This window comes from Arvicanthis niloticus, chromosome 25, assembly GCF_011762505.2.
Source record: "Arvicanthis niloticus isolate mArvNil1 chromosome 25, mArvNil1.pat.X, whole genome shotgun sequence".
NCBI classification, from domain to species: Eukaryota; Metazoa; Chordata; class Mammalia; order Rodentia; family Muridae; genus Arvicanthis; species Arvicanthis niloticus.
The window spans coordinates 14,084,184-14,100,912 of NC_133433.1; the positions used below are offsets into that span (position 1 = coordinate 14,084,184).

Below are 16,729 nucleotides of genomic sequence, written 5' to 3' on the forward strand. Positions count from 1 at the left end.
GAAAACTTTTATTCAGTTTGGACCATGTAAAGTGAAAGGGCAATATCTCTACAAAGTTGTCCCCTGACCTCCAGATATAAGCCTCAGTATAAATGTACCCTCTCTCAAGTCATAAACACACTCAATAATAGTACATTTACAAGGCAAAATACATATATAGAGCTTCCTAGGAACAGCTAAGAATGATAAAAATATTAAAAGTACAAAAAAGTATAAAATATCACATGAGCAAACAAAACAACATATAACCATAAAATTCTATTAAAAAACAAATGCTTTAGTAGAAATAATTTTTGTTCATTTTCAATCTGTTCTTGTAATGATGATATATATATATATATATATATATATATATATATATATATATATGCATATGCCTATACATAGACACATACACACATATATGGCCTATGCCACATGAGGAATCACATGCCTGATTCTGTAAATCTGATCACAAACATTGTTGGAAGTTTACAGCCCCCTAGAATGAGCCTACTACTATTATTCTGGTAAATGGACATCATGCCAATCTGCATTTTTAAATTTATGTCTCTATACTCAGAAATTAGTGCTGCTTTCAGACTTCAGGATGAAATGATTATATATATATATATATATATATATATATATATATATATATATATATATATATTGATGTAACTTCAAGCCAAACAAGGCAGACTTTGAGAACAAAATTCTAAAATAAGTTGCAGAGTTCTAGCCAGGGATAAAATAGACTCTTGCCACTTGACACTTGCAGATACCACCACCAATAGAACCCATTGTCAAAATTCCAAACTAGAACTGTCTAAAAGAATTAAAGGAAGAAAATTTTTTTAAAAAAGACCAAAGAAAAGGCAGTCCAATGACCCAATGTCTTGGGAACCATCTCATTGGAGGGCACCAAAGCCTGACACTATTACTGATGCTATGGTGTGCTTACAGACAAGAGCCTAGCATGGCTGCCCTCTGAGAGTCCCTATCAGCAGTTGACTGAAACAGAAGCAGATAATTACACCCAAGCATTGAACTCAAGTCAGAGACCCTTATGGTTAAATAATGGGAAAGAAGAAGCTGAAGTGGAGAGTGATCCTATAGGAAGACCAGCAGTCTCAACTTACCCAGACCCCAGGGAGTTCCCAAAGACTGAGCCATCAACTAGGAGCATGCATAGTCAAGTCAAAGACCCCTGTCACATATATATCAGAGATCTGACTGGTCAAGCGTTAGTGGGAGAAGATGTGCTTAATCCTCAAGAGATGAGAGGCCCCAAATCAGTGGGTGGCCTGGTGTGGAGGAGCACACTTTGAGAGGCAAGGGTGAGGAGGAATGGTAGAAGAAAATGTGGGGGAGGGGACCAAGAGGTGTTGGTAACAACAGGAATATAAATGAAAAAATCAGGAAGATACAAATAAACTTTGTTTCCTAAATATAATCTCCAAATATGGTTTCATAATAAAAGTATGATATATAAGTTATAATTATAAAAACAAATTATATAAATACAGTTCATTGAAAATTATTAAATATTTTTAGCAATCCAAGAGTAATTGTATAGGAAATCTAGGTTAGTCTTTGATGCCTTTGAAGTATTTAACTTGCCTATATAAAAGTTTTCCATTTAGGACTGGAGCAGGTTTGGAAAACAGTCCCTGCCATGATGCAAACTGAGTCGCACTTACTGGAGATGCTGTACAGGGCTATAACTTTAATGCCCAACTTCAAGACAAATACTAAAGGTTTTGTTGGGTCTCTGAAAGAATAAATTTTAAAAACTTATCTATATATGTATTATAATACCCACCAACTGCAATGCATTTTTAAAGGATGCCTTTTGAGAAAAAAAAATGGGGCAATTGTTTAATGACAATGAAAGATATAGGTAATATTTGGGAGAAATAATAGTCCAACCAAAAATAGTGAAAGTGTAAAGTATGCTTCAAAACTTCATTATTTGGTGTGATATTAAAACCATGTGATGCTAGTAAGAAATTTTAAGTCAATATTTGTGTGAACAAATGTAAGTGTTCTCAATAATGGCTAGCAAATTTAATTGTACATCATTTACAAAGCACGACAGATCACAACAAGGTAGTCCATCTCAAGAGTAGAGGTTGGTTTCTGAATTTATTGTGGCTTAAGTAATATCAACTGTCAGTGCAGAATTACCCATTTAAAATGCCACCTTGGTAAAACTAGAGGTCTCATCAGAGAAGCTTTCCTCTTGCAGCCTATGGGAAATAACATAAAGACCAATAACTAGACTATATCTACAGAGTATGATTGAAACACTCAGTCCTAAGTAGGAAATAAGAATGACACCTGTTCTTGAAAGGCTCAGGGATCTATGTAGAAGACAGGTAGACAGCTGGTTGGAGCCAGAGTTGGTGGATGACTCCCAGGAATACATGTATTTTAACACAACAAGTATAATGTAAGTATGAATACATAAAGACTGAAATTTCACACAAGAACAGTACAGGTTCAAACCATACAAAAACCCTAGCACCAAGAAGAAAAAATGAACACAAGTCCAACCCTAACCAAGAAGCTGTTTTTAATTGATTGCTGACAATAGAGGGAAAATTGATTTTCTTCAATGGAATGATACTAGGTATAGCAACTGCATATCAGGATGGTCTATATGCTCAGTAGTTGATTTTGTTTAAGAGACAGAATATGAAGTTGGATGAATAGGGACAGGATGATCTGAAAGCAACTGGGGGACACAGAGTCTATGAAGTATTGTAAGAGAAAAACATCAAGATGCATGTATTCAAATATTAAAACTAATATTAGAAAAGAGTTTCCTCATTATAAAAAATACAACTTTGTAGCATATTAGAAAAAAGTATATCCACATTCAAATATAACTACATTATTTTGGTTTGATAATGATAATTATTTATGTAGAAAAAAAATCAAGAAATTTACCAAGAAATACTGAGGGCCAATAAGCAAGCTAATATATGCTCAAGTTATACATTGTTAAAAAACAATATATATCTCAATAAACCAATCATGAGAAAGCTAAAATTTAAATTAAAAACAATTTATGATAACAAAGGAACACAAATTTATAAATGAATATTAGAAATATAAATGACTTATACTGTAAAAATATAACTGCAAAAGATTTTGAAACTTTTGGGTAAGAGAACAATACTACCTAGATCATACTGCAAATTTGCCATAATTCTGTCCAACTCCCCATATCTTTGTGTGTATAAATTCTCTGAAAAGCTGTCTTCTACATTTGTTTATAGTTTGGATGCTCATCTCTGGTGACTCCATTCTGTCAGGTGTTTCTCAACTGTACCTTAATGTTGATCTCCTGCTTATGAAAGGGCAAATGTAAGCCAGTCAGGAATGATTAGCTTCTTCTCAGGGAATTGCAATGCATGTGTGTACAACATCACACACACAATGGCTTACATGGCTTGCATAGTCTCAGGAATGTAGTTCATATTTTCTTTTTAAAAATTAATTATTTATATCCCAAGCAAGGAAGACAACCAACCAATCAACCAACCAACAAACTAACAAACGAACCAACAAACCATACATTTGATTTGGTTTCTGTTTGCTGCTGTTTGAGATAGTCTCAATCCATACCTCTGTCCTGAATTCACTATGTAGGACAGTCCAGCCTTGAATTTACAGATCCACCTGCCTCTGACTTTCATGTGCTGGCTTAGAGGCATGCAGCAGTATGGCTGGCTTAAAAATACATTTCAAAGAACACTCTTTACAAAAAAAAATCAGAAAAACTAAAGCAAACTACTGCTAGAATAGAAAAAAATACAAGCATATTGTCTTCATGATACAAATGTCCTGGAACTACGATCATTTTTCAAGTTAGTAAATATGTTAAACACTTAGTAAATATGTTAACAAGTTGTACATTTTAAGTGAATGAGTTTTATGAACACATGTGATATGAAAGCAAAAAAAATCAATAGTAGTATGTAAGATTGAAGAAATGTTATACGGCTGGACCTATGTTGTCTCCTTATTATATTTCATCATATTTCAGACTATGAGTTATGAGAATGTATTATGAATTTAATTCAAACATCAACAGAGAACATAAAAATCCAACTATATTACAAATAAGAAAAATTGTTTTGCAGGACCCATGGATTAAGAATACATCACAATGTAAATTATAAAGAATTTACATTTAATTGAACACACTTACTGTATATCAAAATCAAAATTCATTGATTGTAATTAATGACATCATGTTTGTAAAGAAAGAATCGTAGAAATGATAGAATACAAGAGATACAAACAATGGCTTATCAGCAGTTCCACGATACTAGAAATGGGTTGGAGAGAGAGAGAGAGAACGAGAGAGGAGAGAGACTGGGACACAGAGCTCTAAGTGGGATGTTTCTATCAAATCCCTTCCATCAGAGCTTAGGAAACCCTGTGGAATATGAGGCAGAAAGAGTGTAATAGCTAAACCGGATGGGAGTCACCAGTGGAACAAGGCCCTCCAAATCAAGGAAAACTCATAGAGTTTAGAGACTGAAGTAGCCCGCACAGGGCTTACATGGGTATTTACCAGGTCCTCTACATATGTATTATATCTCTCTGTTTAATACATTAATGCAACTCATGAGTATGTAAATAAATGGGTCTTTGATTCTTTCACCTTTCTTCTCTTGGGCTCTTTTACTTTTCTTGATTTGTCTTGTTCAGTTTTGATGCGATGACTTTTGGTTTATCTTACTGCATTTTATTATGTTTTGCTTTGTTGTTATCACATATTTTCTAATAAGAGAAAGAAAGGAAGTGAACCCAGATCAGAAAGAAGGTGAATTTGAACTGAGAGAAAGAGAGGGGGGCAAATGAAATCAAGATATATTGTATGTGAAAAGAATGCATTTTCAAGAAATGAGTTCCAGGAATGAAATAATTAGCAAAATTAACAAAGCATAATTTAACATATGAAGTCAAGCAAACAACAGTAGCAAGGTGACAGAAAAGAAAAATGAAGTTGATATAACTCTTAAGGAGGTTTATACAGAAAAAGAGAAATGGTTTATTTCTCATATGAATAAGTTAACAGCATACAGATGCTGGCTTTTAGAAACTAAACCAGGATATTATAATTATCCATGACAATAAATTCAAATATTTAGAGGAATTGAAAAAATTCTGGAAATAAAAGCAGCAGAAAAAAACCGTGAATTATATTGTTTATTAAAATACTCATTGCATTAACAGCCTTTAGCCCATGAGTTTTACAAAGCATTTAAAAAAGACGCAAATTAATTCTACATAAGAATATATATTCTATTATATATAAAAGATGATAATAGTTTTCTGTGCTATGAACCATATTGAATGTACTTCTACTACTGCTTGACAAGGACAGAAAAAAATATTAACCAAACATAAAACCAGTCATAGATGCATTATGGTAGCATTTGCAGTAGTTGCTTAGGGTGTGTGTGTGTGTGTGTGTCTGTGTGTGTGTGTCTGTGTGTATGTGTCTGTGTGTGTGTTGTGTTATGTATTCTATAGTTTATCAATTTCACTCCACAAATATGAGATTAGTTTATTAACCAAAATTTTACATATTTCACTTCAATTTTAGAATGAAAGAGAAGCATCATGTATGGCTTTCCCAGAATCTGTTATTTATTTATTTATTTATTTATTTATTTATTTATTTTAGAGCAAGGCTATTTCTTTCACAGCTAGTGAGCTTTAAAGCTCCACATACACATGCTCATGGAAATCTGTAAACTCTTGAGGGCATTCTTCTTTTGGGAAATCGGCTAACAGCAGGACCCTTTGAATTACATTCTGCAGATCAATCTGACATTACTTTTCCAGCTGTTCCTCCTCAGGACTTTCTGAGACTACAAAGGAGAGGAAACAATAATTCTCTTATGACTACCATAATTACTGAAATGGAATCACCTGGTATTTCTGCGCCCATCTCTGCCTGTTAAATGTTAGAAATGGAGTGAAAATCCCATGCGCCAGAATCAACTGAAGCACAGAAATATGTTCTTTGCACTTTGACTTCTGTTTTTGCAATGCGTCGCACTTGAATGAAATGAAATTGGATTATTATTAACAATACTAAAGATGTTAATCTGGTCTTATACAATTGGAATTCCTGATTTAGAAACAATTCTTGATTCTGTATATATATCATCATGTATATAATAAATAATGGTATATCTAGGGTATATGATAGTTCTAACATTACTTTTTTTTCTGCAAATATTTATGCTAGTTTTCATAGTGACTATACCAGTAATAGGGAAGAATAATTCTCTCCCTATATTTCCATAAAGTTCTGTTGTTTGTTTTCTTGAGGATAATTATTATTTTTTATTTATTTTTTCTGGTTTTTCGAGACAGGGTTTCTTTATAGCCCTGGCTGTCCTGGAGCTTGCTTCATAGACCAGGCTGGCCTCAAACTCAGAAATCTGCCTGCCTCTGCCTCCCAAGTGCTGGGATTAAAGGTGTGCACCACCATTGCCTGGCTGAGGATAATTAATTTGAGTGGAGTAAGAAAGCAGTGTTAATTTGTATTTTTCAAATGTTCAAAGAGGTAGACAACTTTTTCCATTACTTATTAACTGTTTTTTACTCTTTGAGAATTATCTGTTTATTATAACATTTATTACTAGGATGGTTTCTTCTTATGTGTATGCTTCTCTTCATAATTATTTGTTTTCTAGATGTTAATTCATTGTCTTAAACGTATTTCATAGAATTTTCACTTTAATAAATTACCTTTGATTATAGTGGTTATTTTCTTTGCTGCACAAAAGAGTTCACTTTTATAGAATACCATACATAGGTCAATTCATGGTATGTTTTCTATTCATGCTGGGTGTTCACCATAATGGCCCAGTGTTACAAAAGAAGGGTCAGGGAACTTTAATCCCGGATACCTCAAAAATGATGATTGCAGATGTTGGCTTTCTCTCCTTTCTCCAACTGCTGCCATAAAACCAGCTCTAACCCTAGCAGGGATGTATTAACCTGACAGTTATCAGTTATTTGACTTATACAGTTTTTGGTTTTCCCCACAGGACCCTGCATCCCCTGAGTGTGTAGGTGAAGTATTTTCCAAAAATCCTGCCCTGGCCAATGGGGCAGGGCCACACAAACCTTGCCCCAGCCACCCTGTGTACCACCTTCAGAGGTACAAATACGCCTTCTCCCCCTCAAGAAAAAAAAGAACCAGTTCCTTGAAGCTGTTCCAGGGTGTATTCTTCACCTGCACACTCATTGCTGACCAAGATCCTGCTTTGTACCTACTCTTTCCGGGTTAAGCTCCTCCTTCTTCAAGGCAGCTCTGTGTACAAGATGCCTGGCTACCCAGAGGGAGAAGTGAACACTGGGCAGCAACTGGGGTCCTTTTTAGAATCTCTCCACCTATTTTGTATCTTGAGGTGTTTTCTTGTAGTAATTTCAAAGTCTTTTAAAGTCTTTGATTCATGTTATTTTTTTGCAGAAAGATAAGAATTTTTAATGTTTTTCTGTGCATGAAAATCCGGCATTCTCAACAGCATTCATTCAAGTTGCTCTTTTGTTCGATGCATGATTTTGATAGCCTTGTCAGAAATTAGATGATTGTAGTTGTGTGAATTTGTGGATCATTTATGCTACTCCATTGAGCTAAAAGTCTCTTTATTGTGTCCATTCAGACTCTTTTTTGTTGCTTAGATATAAATAAAATCAGGTATTATTATTCAGTCTAATATTGCTTTTTCAATATTCACAGAATTGATGTTTTATTTTATAGCTTTTAATATTACTTTTTTCTTTGTATTTTGAGATCTCCAGTATACTAGGACAGAGGCATAGATTCTTTTCTGGTCATGTCTAGTTGGTGTTCTAAATTTATCTTATTTTAAAATCTCATTTTTTCTCTCTAGAGTGAAGAATATTCTTTAATAATTCTTTCAACAGATTTTGTTTATCTTAGCTCCTTCTTTCACTTAGATTCTTAGATTTGTGTCTTAGTTGTGCTTCTGAGATCTTGGCTATATAGGGCCATATTCACTTTTTCCTTATTGAATGCAATATATTTGTCAACTTTGTCCTCATTCTCTTATATTATTTCTTATGTTTTAAAAATTTGTGGTGATGTTCTCTGCGGTCTTCAAATTGAATTTATTGTTTTTTGAACTTCTATATGTTCTCTCTAGTATCAAATTTCTTTATGAATTCTTCAAAGTTGCTGACTTTTTCATCTATATTGCTTTTTTTCCATTCTTGTTGATGGTTTCTCCATCCATGATTCTGACTTTCTTTCTCAGATCATAAATTAAATTAAAATTCTTATTCTTATTCCCTTTACAGGATATTGATTACTTTTACCAGCAAACTTTTGATATCTTCAGGGCATTTGATCTCTGAGAGTATATTTGTTCAACAATTTGGGAGTCATGATTTTTTGGTGAAGTTACGTTGCTTTAGTTTTTATGTGTCTTGGTTTCTGTATAGAAGTTTGTTCATCTACTGGTTTGGCTGTCTCTTGATTTTGAGTGTGGATGTTCTCATTAGATGTACAACTATTTACTCAGTCTTTAGTCTCACTCACAGAGGTGAAATTTGCTGGAGCATAACAGTAAAAATCATACCAGATATAGAAATGCACTTAAATTTGACAAGAGAGCACTCTATCAATAATGATTATAAAATGACAAATGGAAAAAATGTCTAACAATATGCGATTAGAGTTAAAATACTATAGAAAATAAGAATGATACTGCATACCTCTATTTACTGCAGAGGCAGGTAGAAGTCAGTGAGTTCAGCCTGATCTACATATTGATTCCCAAGAGACCATATCACAGGATCCTCAGTGGAGGAGTTAGAGAAAAAACTGAAGGAGCTGAAGGGGTTTGCAACCCATAGGAAGAACAACAATATCAGCCAACCAGACCCTCCAGAACTCCCAAGGACTAAATCACCAACCAAAGAATACACATGGAGGAACCCATGGCTCCAGCGGCATATATAGCAGAGGATAGCCTTGTCAGACATCAATGGGAGGATAGGTCCTTGGTCCTATGAAGGCTCAATTCCCCAGTGTAGGGGAATGCAAGGGTGGGGAGATGGGAGTGTTTGGGTGGGTGGGAGAGCACCTTTATAGAAGCAGGGAGAGGGAAGATGGGATAAGAGGTTTTCGAGTTGGGGTGTAAGAAAGGGGATAACATTTTAAATGTAAGTAAATAAAATATCAAAAAACAAACAAACAAAAAACAATACCAAAACCAAAAACCTTGTAGAGGAGTTTTAATCCAGCAACATGGCCACTGTGGTTAGGGATTACATCCAAAGATATGATCCTCCTGGAATGCTTACAGACCTTTTGAATATATCTTCAGTCTAAAACAATGATGTCTAATTCAGGATCAAACAGAGTATTGAATCAGAGAACAATTTGACAGAATGAGTTAGAATTAGGATATATCCAACTCTCAGGAGAAAATAGACAGTAAAAAGAGGCTACTTAAAGAACAGAGAGGGCTAGATAAGAGGTAGTTTTACAAAGACTGGTTGCAAGTGAACACAGAATGAGACAGAGAATAAGAATGAGCCAGAAGATTACTATAGATTGCTAGAGTTAGTTTGAGGCCAAGCAGAGCAATTTAGTCTCAAACGAAGAGAAGCCAGTTTGAATTTGTCAGCTTCAATAGGAGTCTGAGCTATAACAGCTGAGTTGAACCGGCCAGCCAGAGTTCAGAAAAAACTATATTAAGAAGTGACCTCCAAGAAAATAATTACATCTGGGTAATAAAAAAATACATTTACAAAAGCTCTGTAAGGCAAGTGGGGGAAATAAAGTATAAGCTAGATAGAGAAACAGGTGCAGGGTAAGGAAAAGTGAAAACATGATTAAATGATAAGAAAACTAGATAAGATAAGTTTATCTACAATAGATAAATAAGATAAGTTATCAACAATAGAAGAGCCTAATTTTAAAGAACTGATTAATTTGTTTTTTTCCCTTTGCTCCTGGTTAACAATGGTGGATGACTTTATCTTTGCAATACCTGAATTAGCTGCCCTTCTGTTTTAACCATCCTTTGGCTTGTCAGCATCTAGCCCTCCTGCTATTTGTAACAACCTCCCTATCCTTTTCCTGATCTTGGGGCAATAGCAGACTTTACTGCGGTTCCTGAGCCCATTCCCTGACCTTATGTTAGTTCAGTTATTTTTTTTTAAAGGGCTTTTTTTCACGAATTTAAAAATTATTATTTCTTTTCTTTTTTGAAAATAGATTTTTTTCTCATGGAGTACATCCTGATTATGGATTTTCTTCCTCTATTCTTCCCATTTCTCCTGATTTCTCTTCCTGCCTAGATCTACTTCTTCCTGACTCTCATTAGAGAACAAACATGCCTCTAAGGTATAATAATAAATAAAAAAGCTATAGTAAGTTGAAACAAGACTAATACATCAGAATTGGGAAAGATAAACAAACAGAAGAAAAAAATCCAAGAGAAGTTGTAAGAATCAGAGACCCACTTGTCTGTAAACTCAGGGGTCCCATAAACACACCGTGCCCAGATTTATTGTAAAGATTTATGCCTGGTTTTATTGTATTTTATGTTGAGTTCAACTGACATCCCTGAGAAGTCTACTTTTTTTTTTTTTTTTTTTTTTTCTGAACAGAGGTTGAGGGTATCACCTCAAAGTGGAGAGAAGGGAAGCTGTATTTTGGATTTATTTATGAGTAAAGAATAAATAAAAGTTAATAAACAACAACAATAAACACCTTAAACAAGAAACCTAAAAATAGTTGTTTTTTCCTCTTTGAGGAGCCCTGCCACTGCTCTGCAAATAATAAAGTGATACCTTACCAGTGTGGATCCCTAACCACTGGATTTGGGGCTTTAGATGCAGTACTGTTCCTTCCTTGCCTGACTTCTGTTTCAGACTTGGCTTAAAACAGAGTTGACTAGATGAAGCTCTCTTTGTTTTAATTCCTCCGTACCTGCCACCCACCCTCCCCCCCCACACATACACATCATATATATGTTCTTCTTACTATGCCTACTTTCTTCCTGCTTGGTTTTTTTGGAGACAAAGTCTTACTCTCCATCCTAAGGTACCCAACAACTCACTCTACATTAAAGTCATAGAAAATTGTCTAGCCTTTGTCCCTGTGTATAGTCATGTGACCAACATTAGCTGTTGCCCATCTTCTTTTCCATGCACTTAGAGCATTATTTTACTTCCATTGTGTATTTCAGAGGCCTTTACTCTTTGCTGTCTTCAGGACAGACCTCCCATTTCCTTAAAGATAATGACTGTCACTTTCATCAGGTTACATAGAAGTAGCTTTAAGCTCATCAATGGCTCAGAATACATTTGTTTTTTGATACCTTCAAAATACCCTATTTCTGAACCGCAGAGGGAAGTTAGCCATCTTGAACCTCTTTTATGTTTTAGAATTTAGACTTTGCCAAATGGCACCATTCACACTTCCTTTTTTACTTTCATTGGCAACATATTCTACTCTATTTGTAGTATAATTATAAATAACTTTGTTTTATAAAGCATTTATAAAACATGCATTTGAAAAATAAATTGTATGTCTCCTCTTATTTTGGGTCTCCACCCTATATCTTAGAAACATGGAGTCCTTTAAAATAATAAAACATAATATTTTCATATGCTGTCATAGAAATGATTCTTCTAAGAGTATGTCAGGTTTTTTTTGATTATGCTTGTGCACACTATGACAACTAGACTGAATCAAATATGATCTAATTCTGCAAGATGTTGTGGTTTTCAGTGCATGTGATTTTAGTGCATGTGGATTCAGTGCAGGGATGAGTAAATAAATCAGTTTATTATTAAAGAAAATCCAATTTTGTCATTTATTTTGACATAATAAAGAATGAACGAGTTTTGGCTTCTTCATTATTTTTGATAATATTATTATTTATCTCATTTTCCTATAGCATTGGATCCTGTGACTAAGGAACTTATGATTCAAACAGCAAAACCAACTTTTGGGCATCTGACAGAAGTAAGAAATATGTTCATACTAAAGTAAATATTATTAGTTACAGCAACTAAACACTGATAATTATTTCTGATGCTCCAAAGCCTTGTTTCTTCCTCACTAAAGTGATTGTAATATGAAATATTCTTTAGGAAACAACATGATAAGAAATTTAAAAGAAAATATTTGTAGTGAATCATACACTTTGTGTTAACTTTTACTGTGGTAACATTTTATAGCATGACTATTTAAGCTCTAAAACCTATTATGAACTACCTTTCCAAAGCTATGTTTGTAGGTAGGCTTACTTTGAAGATTTTTATATTTTAAAGAAGTATTATAAAATTAAGCAGACACTTCAAAGATGTTGATTTTTATCTGGGGCTTTTAAAGTTGCATGTTTTATGTGAATAACATATTATTGGTATAATAACACACATAGATATATGTCTATATACACATATAAACACACACACGCACACACACACACACACATATATATATATAGAAAGAGAGAGTATGTAAATCTGTATAAAATTGTATCTTTAATGTGCTTATAAAGGACACAGAGTCTTAGTGCATACCAGAATATTAACTGTCTTGCTTGGTATACTGAAAAAAATCAATAGCAGTCCAGAAGGACCTATGGGAAGTCCATCTGTATTACAGGCATTGAAAAGCAGATAGAATTCAAGTAGACTAAACATTCGTACGGCTATATGCACAGACCTGCTACATGTCATATGTAAAACGTGGCAGATCTTATATGTGACATGAGAAAATTGTAGAGAAATCAAAGGAGAAGGGAGTTTATTTCGATGGCTTAGCTCTCCATGATCATTGAGGACCATCAATGCCTAAAGTGACTTTTAAAATGTTGACTTGTTTGTAGTATGGTGCTAAGCGACAGCCTCCTTCTCTCTCCAAAATTTTGGTGAAATCCATGTGACACTACCTGATGCTTTTGATGTTTCATTATTGTTGGAGTTAGATACATGCTAAGCTCTTTCAGGATGAAATTTTGATAAGAACATAAATCTCTCTCCTCTCTTTAATACAATGAAATATGTAACACATTTTGAGAATTGATTTTGAGTTAAGTCAAAATGTTGTGATAAGATGAAAATATTTCATCTTCATATTTTCTCAATAATAAGCCATGATGCTAGCTGGGATGTCACTTTAAAGGAGTGGCATTGTGAAATAAGAATTTGCAAGCATTGATGATTGCTGTTAGTACCAGTAGCAAATGCAGATTTCTAGAAAATAATTCTCCTCCTGCTTATATAAGTACAGCTTTGCTTGACTGAGTAGAAAGAAGCAAGTCTGGAAGAGAGGGAAGATGATATTCTTACAGCTATGACATCAGCCCAGTATAAGAAACAATATTTCTTAGTTACGAGTAGAGCTTCAATTTTGAGTCAGAAATACCCTGAGCACCATAGGTAAATCTTAGGAAAAAAAACAACCATAATAATATATCTATATAATAATATATCATGTAAGAATATATTATTGTATTTATAAGTATTACATAAATGGAAGAAAAGGCACATTTTTTTTTCATGCAGAAAATGTACAACATTTTCCCAGATTGATGAGAATAGGAAGCACTTGAAATGACTGAGTGTCTATCTGGGAAAGCAATCTGAATTATCCTTCCCACTTTTACAGGAAAAATGGAGTATCCAATCTATTAGGAGGAGCAGGCATTTGAAAGATAGTTAAAGACAAAAGATCAAGGAGAAAATTTTTGGTTGGAAATTTTTATAGAGAGGGATTTAGAAGTAGAAGTCTCTAATTAAAATATTTTATATATTTTCAGGGTCAGGTTTGAAGTAAGTCCCCTTCCCCTCAAAATTTTTATTGCTCATTAATTATTGTTATGCAGATAGTTTATTTTTGATTGCTGACTAGAAAAATGTGCCAAGTCCATCTTCCAATTTGGTGGAGACAAGCCTGGATTCTGCACACTAAGCTATCCACATCTGTGCTTAACACAAACAAATAAAACTATTTGTTGCTATGCTCTTTTATGACAGTTATCAAGCTGCTTAAGTTTTACATTCCTTGAGGCTTCTATTCTGGTACTTTGCAAAAGCTAGTATCATTTTGTCGACTCTCTTCTAACACAGTCAAAATGCAGTGAATCAGTCAATGCCCAAATAGCATACATTTATATGTTTGATATACTTTATTTGTGTCAATATGCATTTTTCTGTAGACATTATAGTATTTTTACTTATTTATCAAATGGTATATCTAGATGTTCACATATAGCCAAATGTCTTTCTGTGTTATCATGAAGAAGACCATTCTGTAAACTTACTTGTTCCCTCCAAGTCAGTGTTCCAAGATGCAACTTGAATTTTTTTTTTTTTTTACATTTTTAACTGTCAATTAAACTGACATTAGCTGTAGACTATTGTTTGTGGTGTGATGTGAAGGTCTTTCTTAATAACTCTTCTACTGTGATTGAGAAGTCATTGTGTTCCCACTGAGTGAACTGCCACAACTGTTATAAATCAAATGATTAAATAGACAAGCCTCAGAATTCTGCATTTCTTTACATGAATGTTGATAACCATAATGCCTTACCTTTTCAATAATTGTTTCCTGATTGGCCAAGTCAATCATTCTACTTTGTTCTTCTTTGTTCTTATTTTATCAATTCTCTCTCTCTATTTTTTAATTGAAATTTATTAATTAACATCAATTAACTTGTTAATATCCACAAAATAATCTACTATGCTTGATTTTCAGATTTAGAAATATTATTTATCATTTCAAAATTTTATTGAAAATGTAGTTATGACACTCCCCTTACCCTTTCTTGGCCTGCAATCCCCTCTATGCTGCTTTTCATATCAATTCCATTTCTCCACTCACTCTGAAATTGATAGTCACTTTTTATGTCTTTGATTTTGTTTCATATATATGTATATATGTATAACTACGTAAATATAGCTTTCTTAGTATGCTTAGTATTGTTGTGAGTACATGTTTCAGGCTGACCATTTTGTATTGCATAACTACTGGGAGACTCATGCCTGGGACACACTAATTCTCTCTTTCAATAGTTATTAGTTACCCACAATTCTTTGTCCAGCACCGGGACCCATTTTATTATTTGCTTTTCAATAGTTTTATTTTGATTTGCATGCACATGCATTTTGGTTTTATTTATTTGTTTTTAGTCTTTCAGTTTTATGCTTCTAAATTTATGAGTTGGTAAACTTCATATTTTTAGAGATTTTTTTTCCTTGTGTAAAGGTTTTCAATGAAAATGAAGGCAAAACACACGCAAACATATGTGACACAATGAAAGCAGTGCTAGGGGGAAAATTCATAGCAATAAGTGCCTTTATAAATAAATGCGAGAGATCTTATACTAGTAACTTAACAGCACACTTGAAAGCGCTACTGCATAAAGAAGCTAATACATCCAAGCAGAGTGGATAACAGGAAATAGTCAAACTCAGGACAGAAATCAACCAAGTGAAAACAAAGAGAACATTACAAAGAATCAACAAAAGCAAAAGCTGGTTCTTTGAGAAAATCAACAAGATAGAGAAATCCTCAGCAATACTAAATAAAGGCTGAGAGACATTATCTAAATTTAGAAAGTCAGAAACTTAGAGACATAAGAACAGAAACTGAAGAAATTAAAAATTAAAGATATCAGGTCTTACTCAAAAGCCTAGACTAGACAAAACTGGAGAATCTAAATGAATTGGATGATGATCCATATAGATACCATGTACTAAAGTAAAATCAAGAGGAGGTAAACAGTCTTATAATTCCTAAGTAAAGAGAAGTAGTCATTTAAAACTCCCAACGAAAAACCAAAACCCAAACCAAATCCAAACAACCAAAAGCTAAACCCAACCAACCAACCAACCAACCAACCAACCAACCAACCACAACAACAAAAAGGCCCAGGGCCAGACAGTCTTAGTGCAAAATTCTACCATTCTTTCAAAAAAGAGCTAACACCAATATTTCTCAAACTATTCCACAAAGTAGAAGCAGAGGAATGCTACCTAATTCATTCTCTGAGGCCACAGTTACTCTAATACATTTACCACACAAAGCCCCAAGAAAGAAAGAAAACTTCAGACTAATTTCACTTATGAATATTGACACAAAAATAAACAATAAAATCCTTACAAACTGAATTCAAGAACACATCAATAACATCATTCATCAAGATCAATTAGGCTTCATTACAGGGATGAAGGCATGGTTCAAAATAGGAAAATTCAACAATGTAATCAAATATACAAACAAACTGAATTGTAGGAATCACATGATCATTTCATTAAATGCTGGAAAAGTCTACAGCAAAAATTAAACACCCCAAAAGTCTTAGAGAGATCAGGAATACAAGGCACATAACTAAACATAATACAAGTAATATACAGCAAGCCAATAGCCAACATCAAATTAAATGGAAAGAAACTTGAAACAATCCCACTAAAATTAGGGACAAGACAAGGCTGCCCACTCTCTAACTAGCAGTTCAATATAATACTTGAAGTTCTAGCTAAAGCAATTAGACAACACAAAGAGATCAAGAGGATACAAATTGCAAAAGAAGAAGTCAATGTATCACTATTCATGAATAATAAAATAGTATAAAATAGTATGGATCTGAACCTGGCTTTAGGATGAATGTCAGCTGACGACCATCCACTCAAATCTTTTCTCTCAAGGTAAATAGCC

The 16,729-nt window shown here is 33.8% G+C and overlaps 1 protein-coding gene across 2 annotated transcripts in view; it reads left to right on the plus strand.

The window, feature by feature from the left end:
* Cnbd1 (cyclic nucleotide binding domain containing 1) overlaps nt 1-16,729 on the plus strand; it is a 334,202-nt gene that overhangs the window by 276,430 nt on the left and 41,043 nt on the right. For both annotated transcript variants that reach the window (XM_076923968.1, XM_076923969.1), the window contains exon 11: nt 11,961-12,028. In XM_076923968.1, the coding sequence (XP_076780083.1) occupies nt 11,961-12,028 (68 nt within the window). The remainder of the gene's footprint in view (nt 1-11,960; nt 12,029-16,729) is intronic.